Here is a 15,140-nt window from a genome sequence, read left to right as displayed (position 1 = left end):
CATTGATAATATCTATGAGTAAAACATATAGTTTTTCAAATATAATTTTTAAATCACTATAATGTGGTGTAAAAATATAGATCCTCAAATTAAAACAAGCATGTTTTTTCCTTTACATTTTTTATGGAATAATTAAAAAAATAGTGTACATCAAAACACAAAAGGTTTTCTTAAGTAACAATTCCACAGTCAAAAGTCATTGCACATTGGTAATATCCCTCCTTACATGTTTTACATGTTTAGGCAGAATATATTCACTCCTTCATGTACTGACAGGGCATCAGCTAAGCGCCAGCTTCCCCCATTCAATCACCATGTTCCTTATTTCCTCCTGAGCCTCTTCAAGGTGACGAGCCTGCGGGGTCCACCTCAGAAAAAAGCCTGAGGATAAGACGTGGGCTTTAGTCAGCATCAACACTTCATTACAAAATCGTAGAATCATCAAAGTTGGCAACACCATAGGTTTACAACTAAGCTAACTATTTTTCAGGGCAGATATCAATTCTAATTATTTTAATTAAGGATGTCGATAACTGATGTTGGTAACATACATTTGAAGTTAATTTGATAATCTTAATATCAAAATGTGGAATAACACAGCCATTGATTGCGGCCATTTTTATGTGCACTGTTGCTATTGCTGCCCATTGTAGCTCACTGAGGTGAAGTCTGTGATTTAACAACCAAATGAGCAATGGAGTATTATGAAGCACAAAGAGCCGCTAAATTAGTAAAATTCAACAACTTATTGCTTCCATCACAATATCTTGTCTCAGCGTAATAAAACACACTGCTATCGCCTGAGGAGTAACAAGTTTGTAGCCAGTCTAGCATGAAAGGATGGTGGACAAGCAAGCTAGCTCACTAACTAGCACACGGCTAGCTAGTTAGCCACCTCACTTCTCACGATAGGAGACTACTTTTTCTGGAGGACAGCGGACAACTAACTAGCCGGCTAACTATTCAGCCATAACAGCTGCCATTTTGTTAATGTACCAGCCAAATGTCTGAAATGTCAGTATCAATAGTTTACTGCATTTTTTTAAAACTGAGCTTAAATTCAAGGCTAGAATATTGAATATGCATCACTGCTGATAGTAACTAGCCTGCAGATTTTTTTAAAAGCTCACCTCTCCAAAGCTGCAGGGACTGAGGGTGGACTGAGGGCCAGATTGCTAACTCAGTGGGCTCATACAGAGGGTTAGAGTAGCAGTCTCTTTCCTTCTGCCTCAACAGGGCCTGAAACAAACAGTGAGTGTTCTTCTTCACTCCTAGAGCCCACCTGAGAGGGAAAAGTGGAGGTTACTAACACCGTGGATGTAAAGATAGTTTAAAAGAATGATACTGTTGAGTTTTGAGTTAGCCACCATCAAATATGTCTAACCTCTCCTGCTGGCTGTTACACAGGAAGGTGCCATAGTTAGATGCATAGGCCTCAGTGGCCAGCCTCAGCAGCAGCGCCTCAGAGAAGCCCAGTGCCAGGGGGAACTGACGCCACAGCTGCCACACACAGTCCAGCAACAGCAGGAAGACCGGGGACTCCTGCTGGAGGCGGGCATGGGAGTAGGCTGAGTGGGCACATCGCTGCCGGAATGGGTGTCCTGCCTGGAGAGAAGGACATCATTCATAGAAATATGCACACAGTAATTATTATTTTTCTGTGTCAGTTCCAAAATATTTAAAGGGACTCATGCTGGGCCACAGTTGAAATATTATCAATTCAGAAACATTTTGAAATGGAGTCACAGAGGGCTGAAGTTGTAGAGAGGCAAGTTTTGTGAAATCCATGACCGCTACATGCAGCACACTGAACATGCTGATTCTCTTTGATTTGTATCTTAAGAAATTTCCTGTTCTGTGGAGCAATTTCCTTTAAGCAAGAGATTTGGTCATAACCACGTGTACGAATGTGCTTAACAGTGGAGAGTTCTGCTGCAAAAGTGCAAATGGTTAAAGTAACATAATTCAATATACATATACTAAAAAATGATTTGAATCATTCGAAGTGATATTGCCTCTCTATGAACATTGAATCTGTTGATATTGAGTTTTTTGATAGATAAAAAACTATCAAAAAACTCATGGCCAGACTGGTTCGAGATAATAACCACTTGTAACAACCAAGGTGTGCAGAAGACCATCTCTGAATGCACAACAGGTCTAACCTTGAAGCAGATGGGCCACAGCAGCAGAAGACCACACCGGCCACTTCACTAGGTACATCTTGCTAGCTAAATAATTGCACATTGTACGCTCTGGTCAGAGGGTTTTCACTTGCTATAGGCAGGATGCAATTCAAAAGAGATTACCCATGTGTATATATATATACTCTTTTTGTTCGTACCTGTACATAACACCTACAATCTCAGATTCAGTCATTTAGCCACCTGTGTTGACTTGAATGGAAAAACAAACCTCTTTGACTTTTGGTTTACCTTTGGTCTTGGAGTTACCTGCAGGCTAGACTGAATCTAATTTCTGTCATCTCTCTATCCAGTTTTAAACAAAAGCTAACAGTTTTTTGGTCAGTTCCCCAATGAATTTATCTGGTTAAATAAAAGTTAAGAAGAAGCTTATGTTTACACATTAGATATTTTAAGGTTTTCCAATCTGTCAATACACACTTAGGCTGAATCCCTTAATTTTTAATTGTCAAGTTTGTTTTGACTCACTGGTCAAGTTTTTTTTAATCACTAGTTAGTCGTAGCCGATGCAAATAGTTTGGTGCTTTTGTGTAGGTGGCTAGCCCACTGTCGCTATTTGTTGAGATAAGATATTCGATAACCCTTGACATGACAAGTTGTCCAAAAATAGAAAAATGGCCCAGGCAACAGACATCACAACTTGTGTGGACAGCAATTTGGATTGTGTTGACGCAACTAAAATTGCCGCCTCTGTAGATTTAACAGTCTGTGAGCGTCAAACGATGATGATGGAGGGGTGTCTCATTTCTTAGGGGAACATTCTTACCCCTACCAGCATCAACTCTGTATTGAAGGGCAAGGGGAAGACTCAGACAGAGGGGAAGGGGTGGTAATGGGATTCAGCCTTACACTTACCTGTACCCACTCTCTCTCCAGCAGAGCCAGGAAGCCCTCCAGTGTGCGGCAGCATGGATCCATGATGAGCTGAGCCAGAGTGCTGATGAGCAAAGTGGAGTCTGTCCCTTCAGCGCCATGAACCAGAACTGAATGACCGTCCCTGGAAAAAACCAAAAGATGTACTACATTACGGTCCTGTTTCTCTACATGTATACGGCATACATGCATTCATTTCTAAGTAAAGCAGGTAAAAATTATTTATTATTATTATTATTTATTTATAATAATTTATTTATTGCTACATGGCAAACAAGGTACCGGTAGGTGCAGTAGATTCTCAGAAAACCAACAAGACCCAGCATTCGTGATATGCACGCTCTTAAGGCTGTGCAATTAGGCAATTAGTTGAAAGGGGTGTGTTCAAAGAAATAGCAGTGTCTGCCGTTGACTTTACAAACTCAAAACTATTTTGTATAAACTTTTTTGTTTCTAGGATTTAGCAATCCTGCGAATCACTAAACTAATATTTAGTTGTATGACCACAGTTTTTTATAACTGCTTCACATCTGTGTGGCATGGAGTCAACCAACTTGTGGCACCTTTCAGCTGTTATTCCACTCCAAGATTCTTTAACAACATTCCACAATTCATTTACATTTCTTGCTTTTGCTTCAGAAACAGCATTTTTGATGTCACACCACAAGTTCTCAATTGGATTAAGGTCCGGGGATTGGGCTGGCCACTCCATAACATCAATGTTGTTGGTTTGGAACCAAGATTTTGCTCGTTTACTAGTGTGTTTGGGGTCATTGTCTGGTTGAAACACCCATTTCAAGGGCATGTCCTCTTCAGCATCCATGATCCCTGATATGCGATAAATAGGCCCAACACCATAGTAGGAGAAACATGCCCATATCATGATGCTTCACTGTCTTCACTGTGTACTGTGGCTTGAATTCAGAGTTTGGGGCTCGTCTCACAAACTGTCTGCGGCCCTTGGACCCAAAAAGAACAATTTTACTCTCATCAGTCCACAAAATGTTCCTCCATTTCTCTTTAGGCCAGTTGATGTGTTCTTTGGCAAATTGTAACCTCTTCTGCACATGCCTTTTTTTAACAGAGGGACTTTGCGGGGGATTCTTGTAAATAGATTAGCTTCACACAGACGTCTTCTAACTGTCACAGCACTTACAGGTAACTCCAGACTGTCTTTGATCATCCTAGAGCTGATCATTGGCTGAGCCTTTGCCATTCTGATTATTCTTCCATCCATTTTGATGGCTGTCTTCCGTTTTCTGCCACGTGTCTCTGGTTTTGCTCTCCATTTTAAAGTAGGGGAGATCATTTTAGCTGAACAGCCTATAATTGTTTGCACCTCTTTATTAGTTTCCCCCTCTCCAATCAACTTGTTAATCACAGTACGCTGTTCTTCTGAACAATGTATTGAATGACCCATTTTCCTCAGGCTTTCAAAGAGAAATGCATGTTCAACAAGTGCTGGCTTCATCCTTAAATAGGGGCCACCTGATTCACACCTGTTTTTTCACAAAATTGATGACATCACTGATTGAATGCCATACTGCTATTTTTTTAACACACCCCTTTCAACTAATTGCCCAATTGCACAGCCTTAAGAGCGTGGACATCACGAATGTTGGGTCTTGTTCGTTTTCTGAGAATCTACTGCACCGACTGGTGCCTTGTTTGCCATGTAGCAATAAACAATATATTAAAAACCTGGATTAATCTGGTAAGTCACATTGGACTGCTATTATTTTGAACACTACTGTATGTCCAGGTTGTCCTAGAATATGCTTTTGACTGTGGGTGTAGTTCCTACCTCTCCACACACTCTGCCAGCAGGCCAGCAGTTGACAGAGCAGTTTGAACATGAGACAGCCACTTTGAATTTTCAAGCTTACTGAGCCAACGGTCCATGTTATTTGCCTCGTCACCACAGGCCTCCACCAGCTTAATTAGACTCTCCTGCAGTGCTTTACCCCTGTACACATGAAGTATGAAGACAATGAGGTGAAGAAGGTTAGTTTGATGGAACATATCAGTATCATAAAACGGTGAACAGCATCCACTCCCACCTCTCCATCTGTCTGTGCAGTCTCTTCCAGCTGCTATAAAATGATTTGGACTCAAACCCTCCGCTTGTCATCCGGGCCTGCAGCGCCTGCTGAGTGGAGCGTGTGTCAATAATATAACCTTTATCAGAGCCGTCAATCACAGCCTGGAGGAGGAGCTCATCTTCCCTGCAGCGCTTCCTATTGGCTCCTGTCAGCGGCTGACTGCTGCGCATGATTACCTGAAAAAGTCAGAATTGTTTAGATGCATGTGTGAATTGCAAGCCAGCAGTGGAGACACATAAAAGCACCTCACCATGCCGTTCTTCCTGTGGTAGTAGCAGAGGACCGGGAAGCGTCCCCCCTGTCTGAATTTGGCCACCTTCTCGAGCATGTCATCACTGATGTTCTTAGGTACGATAACAGCTGGAGGGTAAGAGGGACACACGGAGAAGTCTCTGTTTACGGTGCTCAGTCTCCACCTATCATGCTGCAAACAGAGGACAGAGAGGACGAAAACTGAATACACATATCATGCAACCTGCACACAGCACATGACTGCACACACAGTTTGGTCTGTAACGGTTTTATGTCAAAGTGTACTAGAAGTACAGGAAACAGCTTTAACATGAGTCGGTCCACCCTTCTCTGCATGTAGCACTTTCTCCCTCCTTGTTTCACTCTTTATGTTTCTCCTCTTTATCTCTCATTATTTTTTTTACCCAAAACCCAAAAATGTTGCAACTGTACAATAATTATAAAGCTACAGTCAGAAAGCCGTTATATTCACTTAGCGTAAAGACTGGAAACAGCAAGAAAAAGGTAAAAAGAAACCTGCCTAAAAATCATCAGCAAAAAAGCTGATGTTGCTTTTTGTTCAGTCCTGGTCCAAAAACTGGTCTCACCAGATGTAGACTGTAGGGGTAAACTTCCCACTTGCCACCTATTTCACACAGCATTTTTTCCCCTTTTGTTATCTCTGCTATTTATTTTGCAGCATGGTTTGCAGAGTCCCAGTTCCTGCATCCTGAGCATAGCACTGCACAAGATATATGCTATTGGTTTAAAGAAATACAAACACTTCCCTATACCAGGATGATCATTTGTGCAGCCAGACTCTCCAGCTTTGGAGTTTGCTCTGGCTATGTGAGACGATATAAAAATTAAACTGTTAACATGACAAGTTGTGGTTTTCTGTCTCTGCATGGCAACCTCACAATAATGACTCCAGGAAGCAACTTGCTTCAGATTTAATGATATCTGACAGAGTTGTTTACTCGTTACACACCATTTCCACTTTCAGTGTGACGTTGCCTCCACTCTTATCAATCTACATAGGGAAGGAGATTTGATTTTCGAATCTAAAAGTCAGTTTGAGTCCCCACTGATGCATACGATGCAAATACTGTTTTTTCCCAGAGATCCTTGAGTTAAGCAGCGTGAAGTAAAAACAAACTACCCTGCAAAACATAGTCAGGCACACAACTTTCTTTAAAACCAAAACTTGCTGTTCTAACACTTAAACACAATTTTTTTTTAAATCAAATGTGTTTTGAGCCACACCCAGGCTAGTTGTTTCTCCGTTTCTAGTCTTTATGCTTAGCTAAGCCAACAGTCTCCTGGCTCAATGTAACTTCATCTTAATGGACAGACAGGAGAGTCTTCTCATCTAACTCTAACAAGAAGTATATTTCACAAAATGTCAAACTTTTCCTTTGAAACTACATTGATCAACCAAACAATACGCAGCACAACTCCTATGGAAGTTGAACAAAGTGGCAGGAATAAGCTGATGTGTGTAGACAAGCCTTTTCTTCTGGGTGAAGGACAGTTACCAGGCCAGCCTGATGAAAACTAAAGATATCCTATATATTCTGGGAACATTGTGCCTATAAAACAAATGCAACAATGCTGCCTTAAGGCTCCAACCCTTCACCATAGCAACATACTATTCCCAAAGGAAGACGTCTGTCTATGAAGCACGAATTCGCGCTGTGTGCAGCACATTCTGAAGTTAAGGAAAAACAAATGAAAGCTAAGCAACAGGGAAATCCTGAATCTTGACCCCTGGCGTTTAGTTTTCCTGTCATGTGGTTGTTGGATCATTGTTGGGATGAGTTGTCACTAACACTGTGTGTGCATGTATATGTTTTATACATTGGTAATCACATCCCTGGGAAAAAAAGTTCATAAGATACAGATCTGTCTCACATATGTTGCTTACAAGTTCCTTCATTCGACTGAAGTGCTTTTCAGGGGACGAGGGACCCCACTGGTCCTGCAGGCTGACATCAGAGGGTCTGTAAAAGAAAGGATACATCTCCGACACACTGTCCAGACAGGACAGAGTCTGCAGAGAGGGACTGTTATTAGGCTTTAAATGAGACTGTTATCAGATGTTAAGCACAGGAAATAGGAAATGATCCTCTATTCAAAGAAAGGATGCAAAATCCCATGATAACACTATGCTTCAGGGTTTAGTAGATTAGATTATTATACCTCGATTGAGTGTGCAATGTTGAGACACTGCTCCATGCCAGGGATCTCAAGCCGGAGCACACGCAGATCTTTACACTTGATGGTAATCGTTCCTGAAGACCCAGACATCCTAAACACATATAAACACTACTGTTCTTACACAAGAATGGAAACAATACTCCTGTGACCACTTCCCCCATTCAACATCTCATGTTTTGGCTGTAGCTGTGCAGATACTTTGGCTTGCAGCAGGCAAGGAACATGAGGGACATGAGGGCTTTCTCTTGCTAACAAATGGGTGCGCTACCCCCTCTACTCTCTGTCACTGACAAACAATATATGGAGTGGTTTCAGCAAGCTAAGAGAAAGCTGTTAGCAGCAAGCAACACACAACACGGCGTGTGTGGAAGGTAATGAGGAAAGAGAGTTGCTGTAATCTTGTTAGCAAATGTTCCTCCTTCAGCACTGTGGGCAATAAGAGCATCAGCAGACACACGACAACACAGATGATGTCCAACCTTTGACTGCGGCCTGCATTAGAGAAGAGGCCAGAGTAGGCCAAAAGGTTTTCCACGCTGGTTAGAAAGATTTGAGGAATAATGGAATTAGATATTAATTAGACATTCATTGACATTCATTTGATGTTGATTAGTGTGATGATTTGATTGTCCAAGGTTACAATCCTTAGAATTAAAGGTGCTTAAGTGATCCAAAAACAGTTATTAAGTGATGTAATTAGCATTTTTAACCAATCAAATATGTTATGATGGATGTTAGTAGAATTCGGTTGCATCAAAAGTCATGTTTTAGTCAATATGGGAACAAACTGTTTGCTAGTTTTTTATGTCTAGTAGGGCTGGGCCACTATATATCGTTTCAAAAAATATATTTTTTATTTACCAAACTCCTCAATCTCGATATTGTAACGATATTGTAGGGTTGACTATTGATGCTTTCACATGAGAGGTTTGATAAATAATCATCAATAATGTGGATATAATGACTCAACTTGTAACTGAGAACATTCACTCAAGTACTTTATTGAAGTACAATTCTGTGCTCTTATTTCTGACAGTTTTAGTTACTTTTCAGGCCAAATTTTAGCATAATAAAACATGATGCATTTAAAGAGATTAGACATTTAAAAACAAACCTCATAACAGTGTATTAAGTCGTTACAATGGGCTCTAACTTGTAAAAATTAAAGCGTTGCTCACATAAATGCATCAATAACAATAATCCCATAATATATTAGGAATAAAACAATCCCAGCGGGGCCCATAACGAGTACTTTTACTTTTGATATTTTAAGTACATTTTGATGCTGATACTTTTGTATATTGACTTAAGTAAGTTTTGAATGCAGGACTTTTACTTTAATCCTCTGGGGGTCTATGATCACTCTAGTGTGATCAGGTAACGTGGCTTTTTTTCAAAGCACCATAACAAAAAACAAATCACGTGGAGCGCTGCGGTCGACTTCACTCCAAATTACAGACTTGAAACTTTCTCCAGTTTTTTGTTTGACGTTCCGAGGTCATGTAAAACTAAAGATATGATCGTACAAAAATATTTATTCAAGTGTAAAAGTAGGATGGGACAGGCAGGCGTGGCATTTTGTAAAAATGGAAAAAAGGGCTCTAATCATCTAACACTGTTCCTATAAATAAACTTGTTTTTATGGTATTTTTTTGTGTATAGTTTAATTATTATTTGAATTTTACCTTTATATGTTCATATTTGCAACCTATATTGACATTCTTCAGGTCCGAAACAGTTCACTGAGCATATTTGTGGTTTTTATTGTCATAAATAGTATAATTTTAGTTCAGATTTCATGATTTTTTAAAATGTATTTTTGAGCTCTATGTGTTAATAAAATGGGTTAAAGTGGAAAAAATAATTGTCAGATCATGTTGAAGTTGTGCTAAGAAAATACCAAATGCCCAACATGGGTATAGTAATATTATGTGGTATATAAAGGGCAAATAGGCTCAGGCCCCAGAGGGTTAAGTTATTATTACTAGCCTACTTTTACTATGTACTACATATATATATATATATATATATATATATATATATATATATATATATATATATATATATATATATATATATATATAATATTTCTGCTCAACTAAACTATTTGATAAGATGTATGTCAGTGGATTGGTCACACACTCACCTTTTCTCAATGGCATCGATGTTCCTGAGGAGCAGTAAAAGCTGCCGGCTGCTGCCGTCCTCCCTGTCCGAGAAGAGCAGGTGGTGGCCGGTGATGCACAGGGTGCCTCTGCTCGGCGGGTGCAGCGGTTGTCGGAGCACAACATCCTCCACATTAGCGGTCTTGATGTGCTCAGAAAACTCCATCCCAACCCTCCGCTGCTGGACTTCTTACTGCACGAGTAGTCAAATCACTTCCTCGCCTCTCTTGTAAGAAAACGAAAGCTCCCTCCTCTGCTCTGCTCAGTCACTTGGCTGGGTAGAACAGCACTTGCGCTCTGTTTGTTTGACGATAAGGAACCTATAAATAGATGCATTTTTTTCTGAGCATAGCCAGGCTCCTGTGTTGCTGCACCTTCCACTCGTACAGGTGGCTGAGGACAAGAGCGCTCTGCAAACGAAAATGTGCTGCTTGAGGCGACAAAAGACGGAAGTGCACGTTTCCTGAGAAACAGCAGCACTGAGATGTGTCACATATTGCTGGTAAAAGTTTTGCACAATGTGGGGGAGAGTGGGAGAGAGAGGTAGCAGTGACATGCTTGTTTTTTTAATAACAAATGACCACTAGATGGCAGCATATTCAAGGGCAGAAAGTTGGTACTAAGTCACAACCAATCTGATCTGGCTTCAGTGCAGGTAAATTATAGTATTTTGAGTCTTTTACGTAAGAATAAATGATCATAAGTAGTGGAAAACGTATTCAGATCCCTTACTTAAGTAAAAGTAGTAACACCCAACTGTGAAACTACTCTACTACAACTAAAAGCCCTACATTCAACTTAAGTAAAAGTACAAAAGTATCATCATCAAAATGTACATACAAAAGTACTCGTTATGCAGATGAACCCACTCAGATTGTTATATAGGCCTATGCTCTAAATATTTTTTATTATTATTTGTATTGATGCTTTTATGTAAGCACATTTATAAGGCTCGTTTTAACTACTATATATGATACTGAGGTTTAATTTAAATAATAATAATAATCTTGACCTGAAAAGTAACCAAAGAAGGCTCAGTGTAGTGGAGTAAAGTTACATAAAATGAGTCAAGTAAAGTACAAGTGCCTAAATGTACTTAGTTACATCCCACTACTGATGGTAATAGACCTACCACAATGTGACAATACTTGATTGCAAGTAAAGGCACTTAAATAGTTTACTTAGTAACTGTCATCAACAAAAAGTAATTATGTGTTAAAAGTGAAGGCTACAGTAGGCTATTAGAGCTGTGTATTGGAAATAATCTAGTAATAAAATATGTAACATGATACTACTGGATATATTGCGACACTGTAAGTAAGGTGATAGGCTATATTGGGATTTTTCATCTAATTTTTGGAAAACTGTCATAATATAGAGAACATCATTGCATTACTTTCTATCAAATCTGTCTGAATCTATCTGAATATTTGCATTAATGAAAGTTTGGCACAGGTTTTTTTAAACAGTACAGTATCACATTGCATACATTATGTTATTCAAGTGTATCAATAAAATGTAACCCAATTATATATTGGCTATTATTGTACTTGTATTACTTACATACAAGAGTGCGAGCAGCATTTCAGCATTTATACATTTTACTATTTGAAATACTGTTAAAAAACTAATTAAAGAAATGTAGCCCTTGGAAAAATATAGAATATAATTTTGTGCTTGAATGTAACTAAGTACATAAACTAATGTTAATTACGTTTAAGTATAATTTTGAGGTATTTGTATCTCTGATTTTATGCTTCATTCTTTGGCTGCATTTTAATTTAGAGGGAAATGAAAGGAAACTAGATTTAATATACAAAACACATGGCAGGCTTAGACAATACAAGTCATTGCAATAGATTAAACTACCCAGGAGTATAAAGTGCTTTAAAACAACTCCAAACATTCAAATGCTTCTTAATGCATCACTAATAATAAGACAGTAATGTAAGCATAGGCGATAATACAACACCCACAGTGGGTTTTCCCAACATTATAATTAATTACTTTGATACTTTAAGAACGTTTTGCTTATCAAACATGTACATTATAACTTACATAAGATTCTGAATAAATTGCTTTAATTGTAGTTTTACTTTTACTTAATTAAAAGATCTAAATATTTCTTCCACCACTGGTTAAGTGTAGGTATAAAGTAAAATAATACACATGAAGCAGCAATTTTGATTATATGTGAACACACATCACTCCAAATTCCAAAATCAGTTTTATTTGCTTGAAATCACCTTTTCAATCAATAAGTGACAAGTCAAGTTTATTTAAATTGTACATTCATACTTTATGCATATGGTATTAGTGTCCTTCAAAATAAAAGGAAATAAAAGGAAAAGATCGCCCATGACAAAAACACAAGATAAGAAGGTATTCCGTATTTAAAAATAAAACTACTGGTCTTGAGGAAGTTCAAGGAAATCTCTCTTCCTTACTTATGATCCAGCCTCTGTGTCCTCTGCGGGATGGGCGGTCACTGCTGCTTATCTCCCTATAAAGGAGGTGAGGACCTGTTGCGCTCTGATCGCCAAGCTGCCAACCCACAAAGCGAACTTCAAGTGAAATCCCACACAAGCTGCATTCACCGATGGATTTTAAAGAGTTTGGAGGGGAGTCCTCGGAGGGAGACGCGGAGGATCTGGACAGCGTGAAAGCACTTACAGAGAAACTCAAGCTGCAGACTCGCAGACCGTCCTATCTGGAGTGGCAGGAGCGGGTACAGAATGGACCGTGGAAGGAAAGTTACCCAGCAGACAGCTCTGACTCTGAGGGACAAGACGTCCCTGTGCCCGGTGCGATTCTTAGAAATGAGAACTCGGAGCTGGTTGTGCGCAACATCTGTGGCTTTGATACCATTGATGATGCTTTGGAGTTTCTGAGAAAAGAGCTGGTGAGTTTATTTACCCAAAGATCTTTAATACTGATAAATATTTATGACCATTTTAGCGCAGATGAAGCTGCAGAGAGTTGTCAGAATTATTCCAAAGTTTCCTGCTCATATGTGTGAAACAGATCTCCCTATTGACCTATCGGGTCATCTCCTCTTCAGGTGTCTGATCTGCTTTGCATGAACGCCTCACTGAAATCAGGGGGTAGCATGACTGACTTCATTCAGTCGTCACAGCCTAAACAAACAGTTTGTGAAACAATATGGTGTGTTTCCTCAGGCTGTAACCTGTAGATTGCACATGCCAGTGATTTACACATATTGAAAAGAGCATAAAAACTATGATAAGAGTAATCCAGATTCAAATTTATCTATGCAAAATATCCACATATTTCCTGCTATCTCCCTGACTTCCTCTTCAACCCCCAACCCCTGCTCTCTCCTCCTCAGAGAGAAATGCAGGTTCAGGACAACCGCCTGGCCCGTCAGCTGATCCGCCTGCGTGGGGAGATCCACCGCCTCAAAGTGGAGCAGGTGTGCGACCGGCATAAGGAGATGCTGGACGATGCCTCTTACGAGCTGGAGGAGTGCGGCGAGGAGTCGGACCTGCTGTGTGACATCCCCATGAAGGCTGCCTTCGCTCTGTCCACCCCGCTCAAACACCTGGGCCTCACCAAGATGAACATCAACTCAAGACGGTTCTCACTGTGTTAAAAACCTGTTTTCATTATTTTTATTCAACTTGTTTCCTCCTTTGGGAGGTGTTGATAGAGTAAAGGTGCCCTGGGTGGAAATGAAAATTACTGTGCACCTTGGCGTGACATGCATGAGGAAGCTTCAGTGTGCAGACCTGTAGGAGCACACACCCTTTATACAGACACACCTTCCTGCTGGACGGAGCCCGGGCTGCTCTGCACATTAGACAGATGAAGGCTATGAGCTAGACTGAAATCTTAAGGTAGATATGTAATGGGCATTATATATTAAACACAATAATTTGGTTTTACTTGTGCCAAAGAAGTGCAAAACATACTGATTTGCTTAAAGAATGTCACAGAAAAGAAGCTTTATGGTCCCAGAACAGGAGGGAGCTTTTTACAGATTAGTGGTTCCCAACTTTGGGGCCGGGGCTCAGACAAGAGGTCGCAAGACAGATTTGCGACTTACGGGCTTGGAACTAGAAAAAATAAAGATTTTGTCCAGTCTTTTCTATTTTTATTCAAGCAAATTACGGAATAACTTCATCTCTTCCACCCTCTGATTGATCTGGTTACATCCGGTGCTGAGTGGTTGCAGAAGCCATTGTTTCATTTAAGAAGTCACAAGCCAAAAAACTGCTTTGCATCACTTATACCTTATTTGTGGACTAAAAAAGTATGAAGGTGGCACATCTGATCCAGTCCAGTCAGATAAAGTAAATGTTCAGGAACACTAAATCCTTTATTACAGCAACATCTTGGAGCTGTTGAAGCCTATTTTACAGGGTCCCTAACACTGTCCTCAAAGGAAGTGGGAGGTCACACGCCAGCATTTTTACGTCTCTTCTATACAAACCAAATATATCTCCATAGCCTCACCACTGCAGGGACAGGACCTAGGAGGGAGGCTGTGTTAAAGCATTTTGTTTTCCATTACCATATACAGATGCTGCAGAGCATGGATTGGAAACTATATATGGCTGGACAGTGACCAAGCGTATCTTGTTGCTCAGTGGGCAGTTTAGAGTTAAATGGTTTATGATATAGCTTAATACTATTAGTAACAGCAGATAGGAAGAATAGGATATATTTTTGTTGAGTGATGCTGTTGATGGTTGCAACTGATAAATGTTATATATATATATATATATATATATATATATATATATATATATATATATATATATATACATATTAGCAGTATTTGTTACAACATGCTACTGTAAAATGATTGTATATTTGACAAATAAGTATAAAAGAAATGCATTAAAATGTATTTTTTCTTGCACCTACAAAACACTATTAAACGATTTTACCATAAATATGTCACTTGTAAATGTTTAATTTGCATTTAAAATATTGGTTATTACATGGTTTTAATTTTGGACTGGTTCTGTTTTCAGTGGGAGGTGGGAGGAGTATTGGTTCTGGTAACAAATGTTCTTATTTTTACCCAAACCATGGTCTTTATCTATACCAAACCAAGTATTTTTGGTGCATAAACCTAAGCAGAGTGTTATGTTTAGGTATGAGGACTTTGGATGTATTACAGAACTGGATACAGCACCGCCCATCAGTGTTGTAGCCAATTTTTTCCCAGTGACTACTTGCAGTATTGCCATGAAAAATCCCCATGTGGCCAAAGTATTTCTCCAATTGGGCACCACAGGAATGAGTTCTTAAACCAGGAAGTAAGTTAGCATTTTAGCGCCCTGGGTCTCTCCTCTCAAACTCAGTGATGATTTTGA

General features: G+C 39.5%; 2 protein-coding genes across 3 annotated transcripts; one reads left to right on the top strand and one right to left on the bottom strand.

Moving 5' to 3' along the window:
- Window positions 1–89: 89 nt before the first annotated feature.
- Window positions 90–10,272, bottom strand: zgc:154055 (uncharacterized protein LOC556036 homolog). Of its 2 annotated transcripts, none has more exons than XM_059353655.1 (10): window positions 9,777–10,272; window positions 7,613–7,721; window positions 7,338–7,463; window positions 5,430–5,603; window positions 5,138–5,355; window positions 4,882–5,043; window positions 3,060–3,201; window positions 1,385–1,605; window positions 1,131–1,282; window positions 90–381 (listed from the first exon to the last, which is right to left on the bottom strand). In XM_059353655.1, the coding sequence occupies exons 1-10, from the start codon at window positions 9,959–9,961 to the stop codon at window positions 281–283; spliced, it is 1,590 nt and encodes a 529-aa protein (XP_059209638.1). In that variant the 5' UTR covers window positions 9,962–10,272; the 3' UTR covers window positions 90–280. The 2 variants fall into 2 exon arrangements, with proteins under 2 accessions (XP_059209638.1, XP_059209639.1); XM_059353656.1 differs by lacking the exon at window positions 9,777–10,272 and adding an exon at window positions 8,110–8,531.
- Window positions 10,273–12,333: 2,061 nt separating this feature from the next.
- fam167b (family with sequence similarity 167 member B) lies at window positions 12,334–14,714 on the top strand. Its single transcript, XM_059353467.1, has 2 exons — window positions 12,334–12,697; window positions 13,145–14,714. Exons 1-2 carry the CDS (start codon window positions 12,395–12,397, stop codon window positions 13,406–13,408), a joined length of 567 nt encoding a protein of 188 aa, XP_059209450.1. The 5' UTR covers window positions 12,334–12,394; the 3' UTR covers window positions 13,409–14,714.
- Window positions 14,715–15,140: the final 426 nt, after the last annotated feature.

Source organism: Centropristis striata, chromosome 16 (genome assembly GCF_030273125.1).
Source record: "Centropristis striata isolate RG_2023a ecotype Rhode Island chromosome 16, C.striata_1.0, whole genome shotgun sequence".
Taxonomy (NCBI): domain Eukaryota; kingdom Metazoa; phylum Chordata; class Actinopteri; order Perciformes; family Serranidae; genus Centropristis; species Centropristis striata.
Note: the sequence above shows the minus strand (reverse complement) of the source record. Positions and strands in the feature narration are given on the sequence as shown.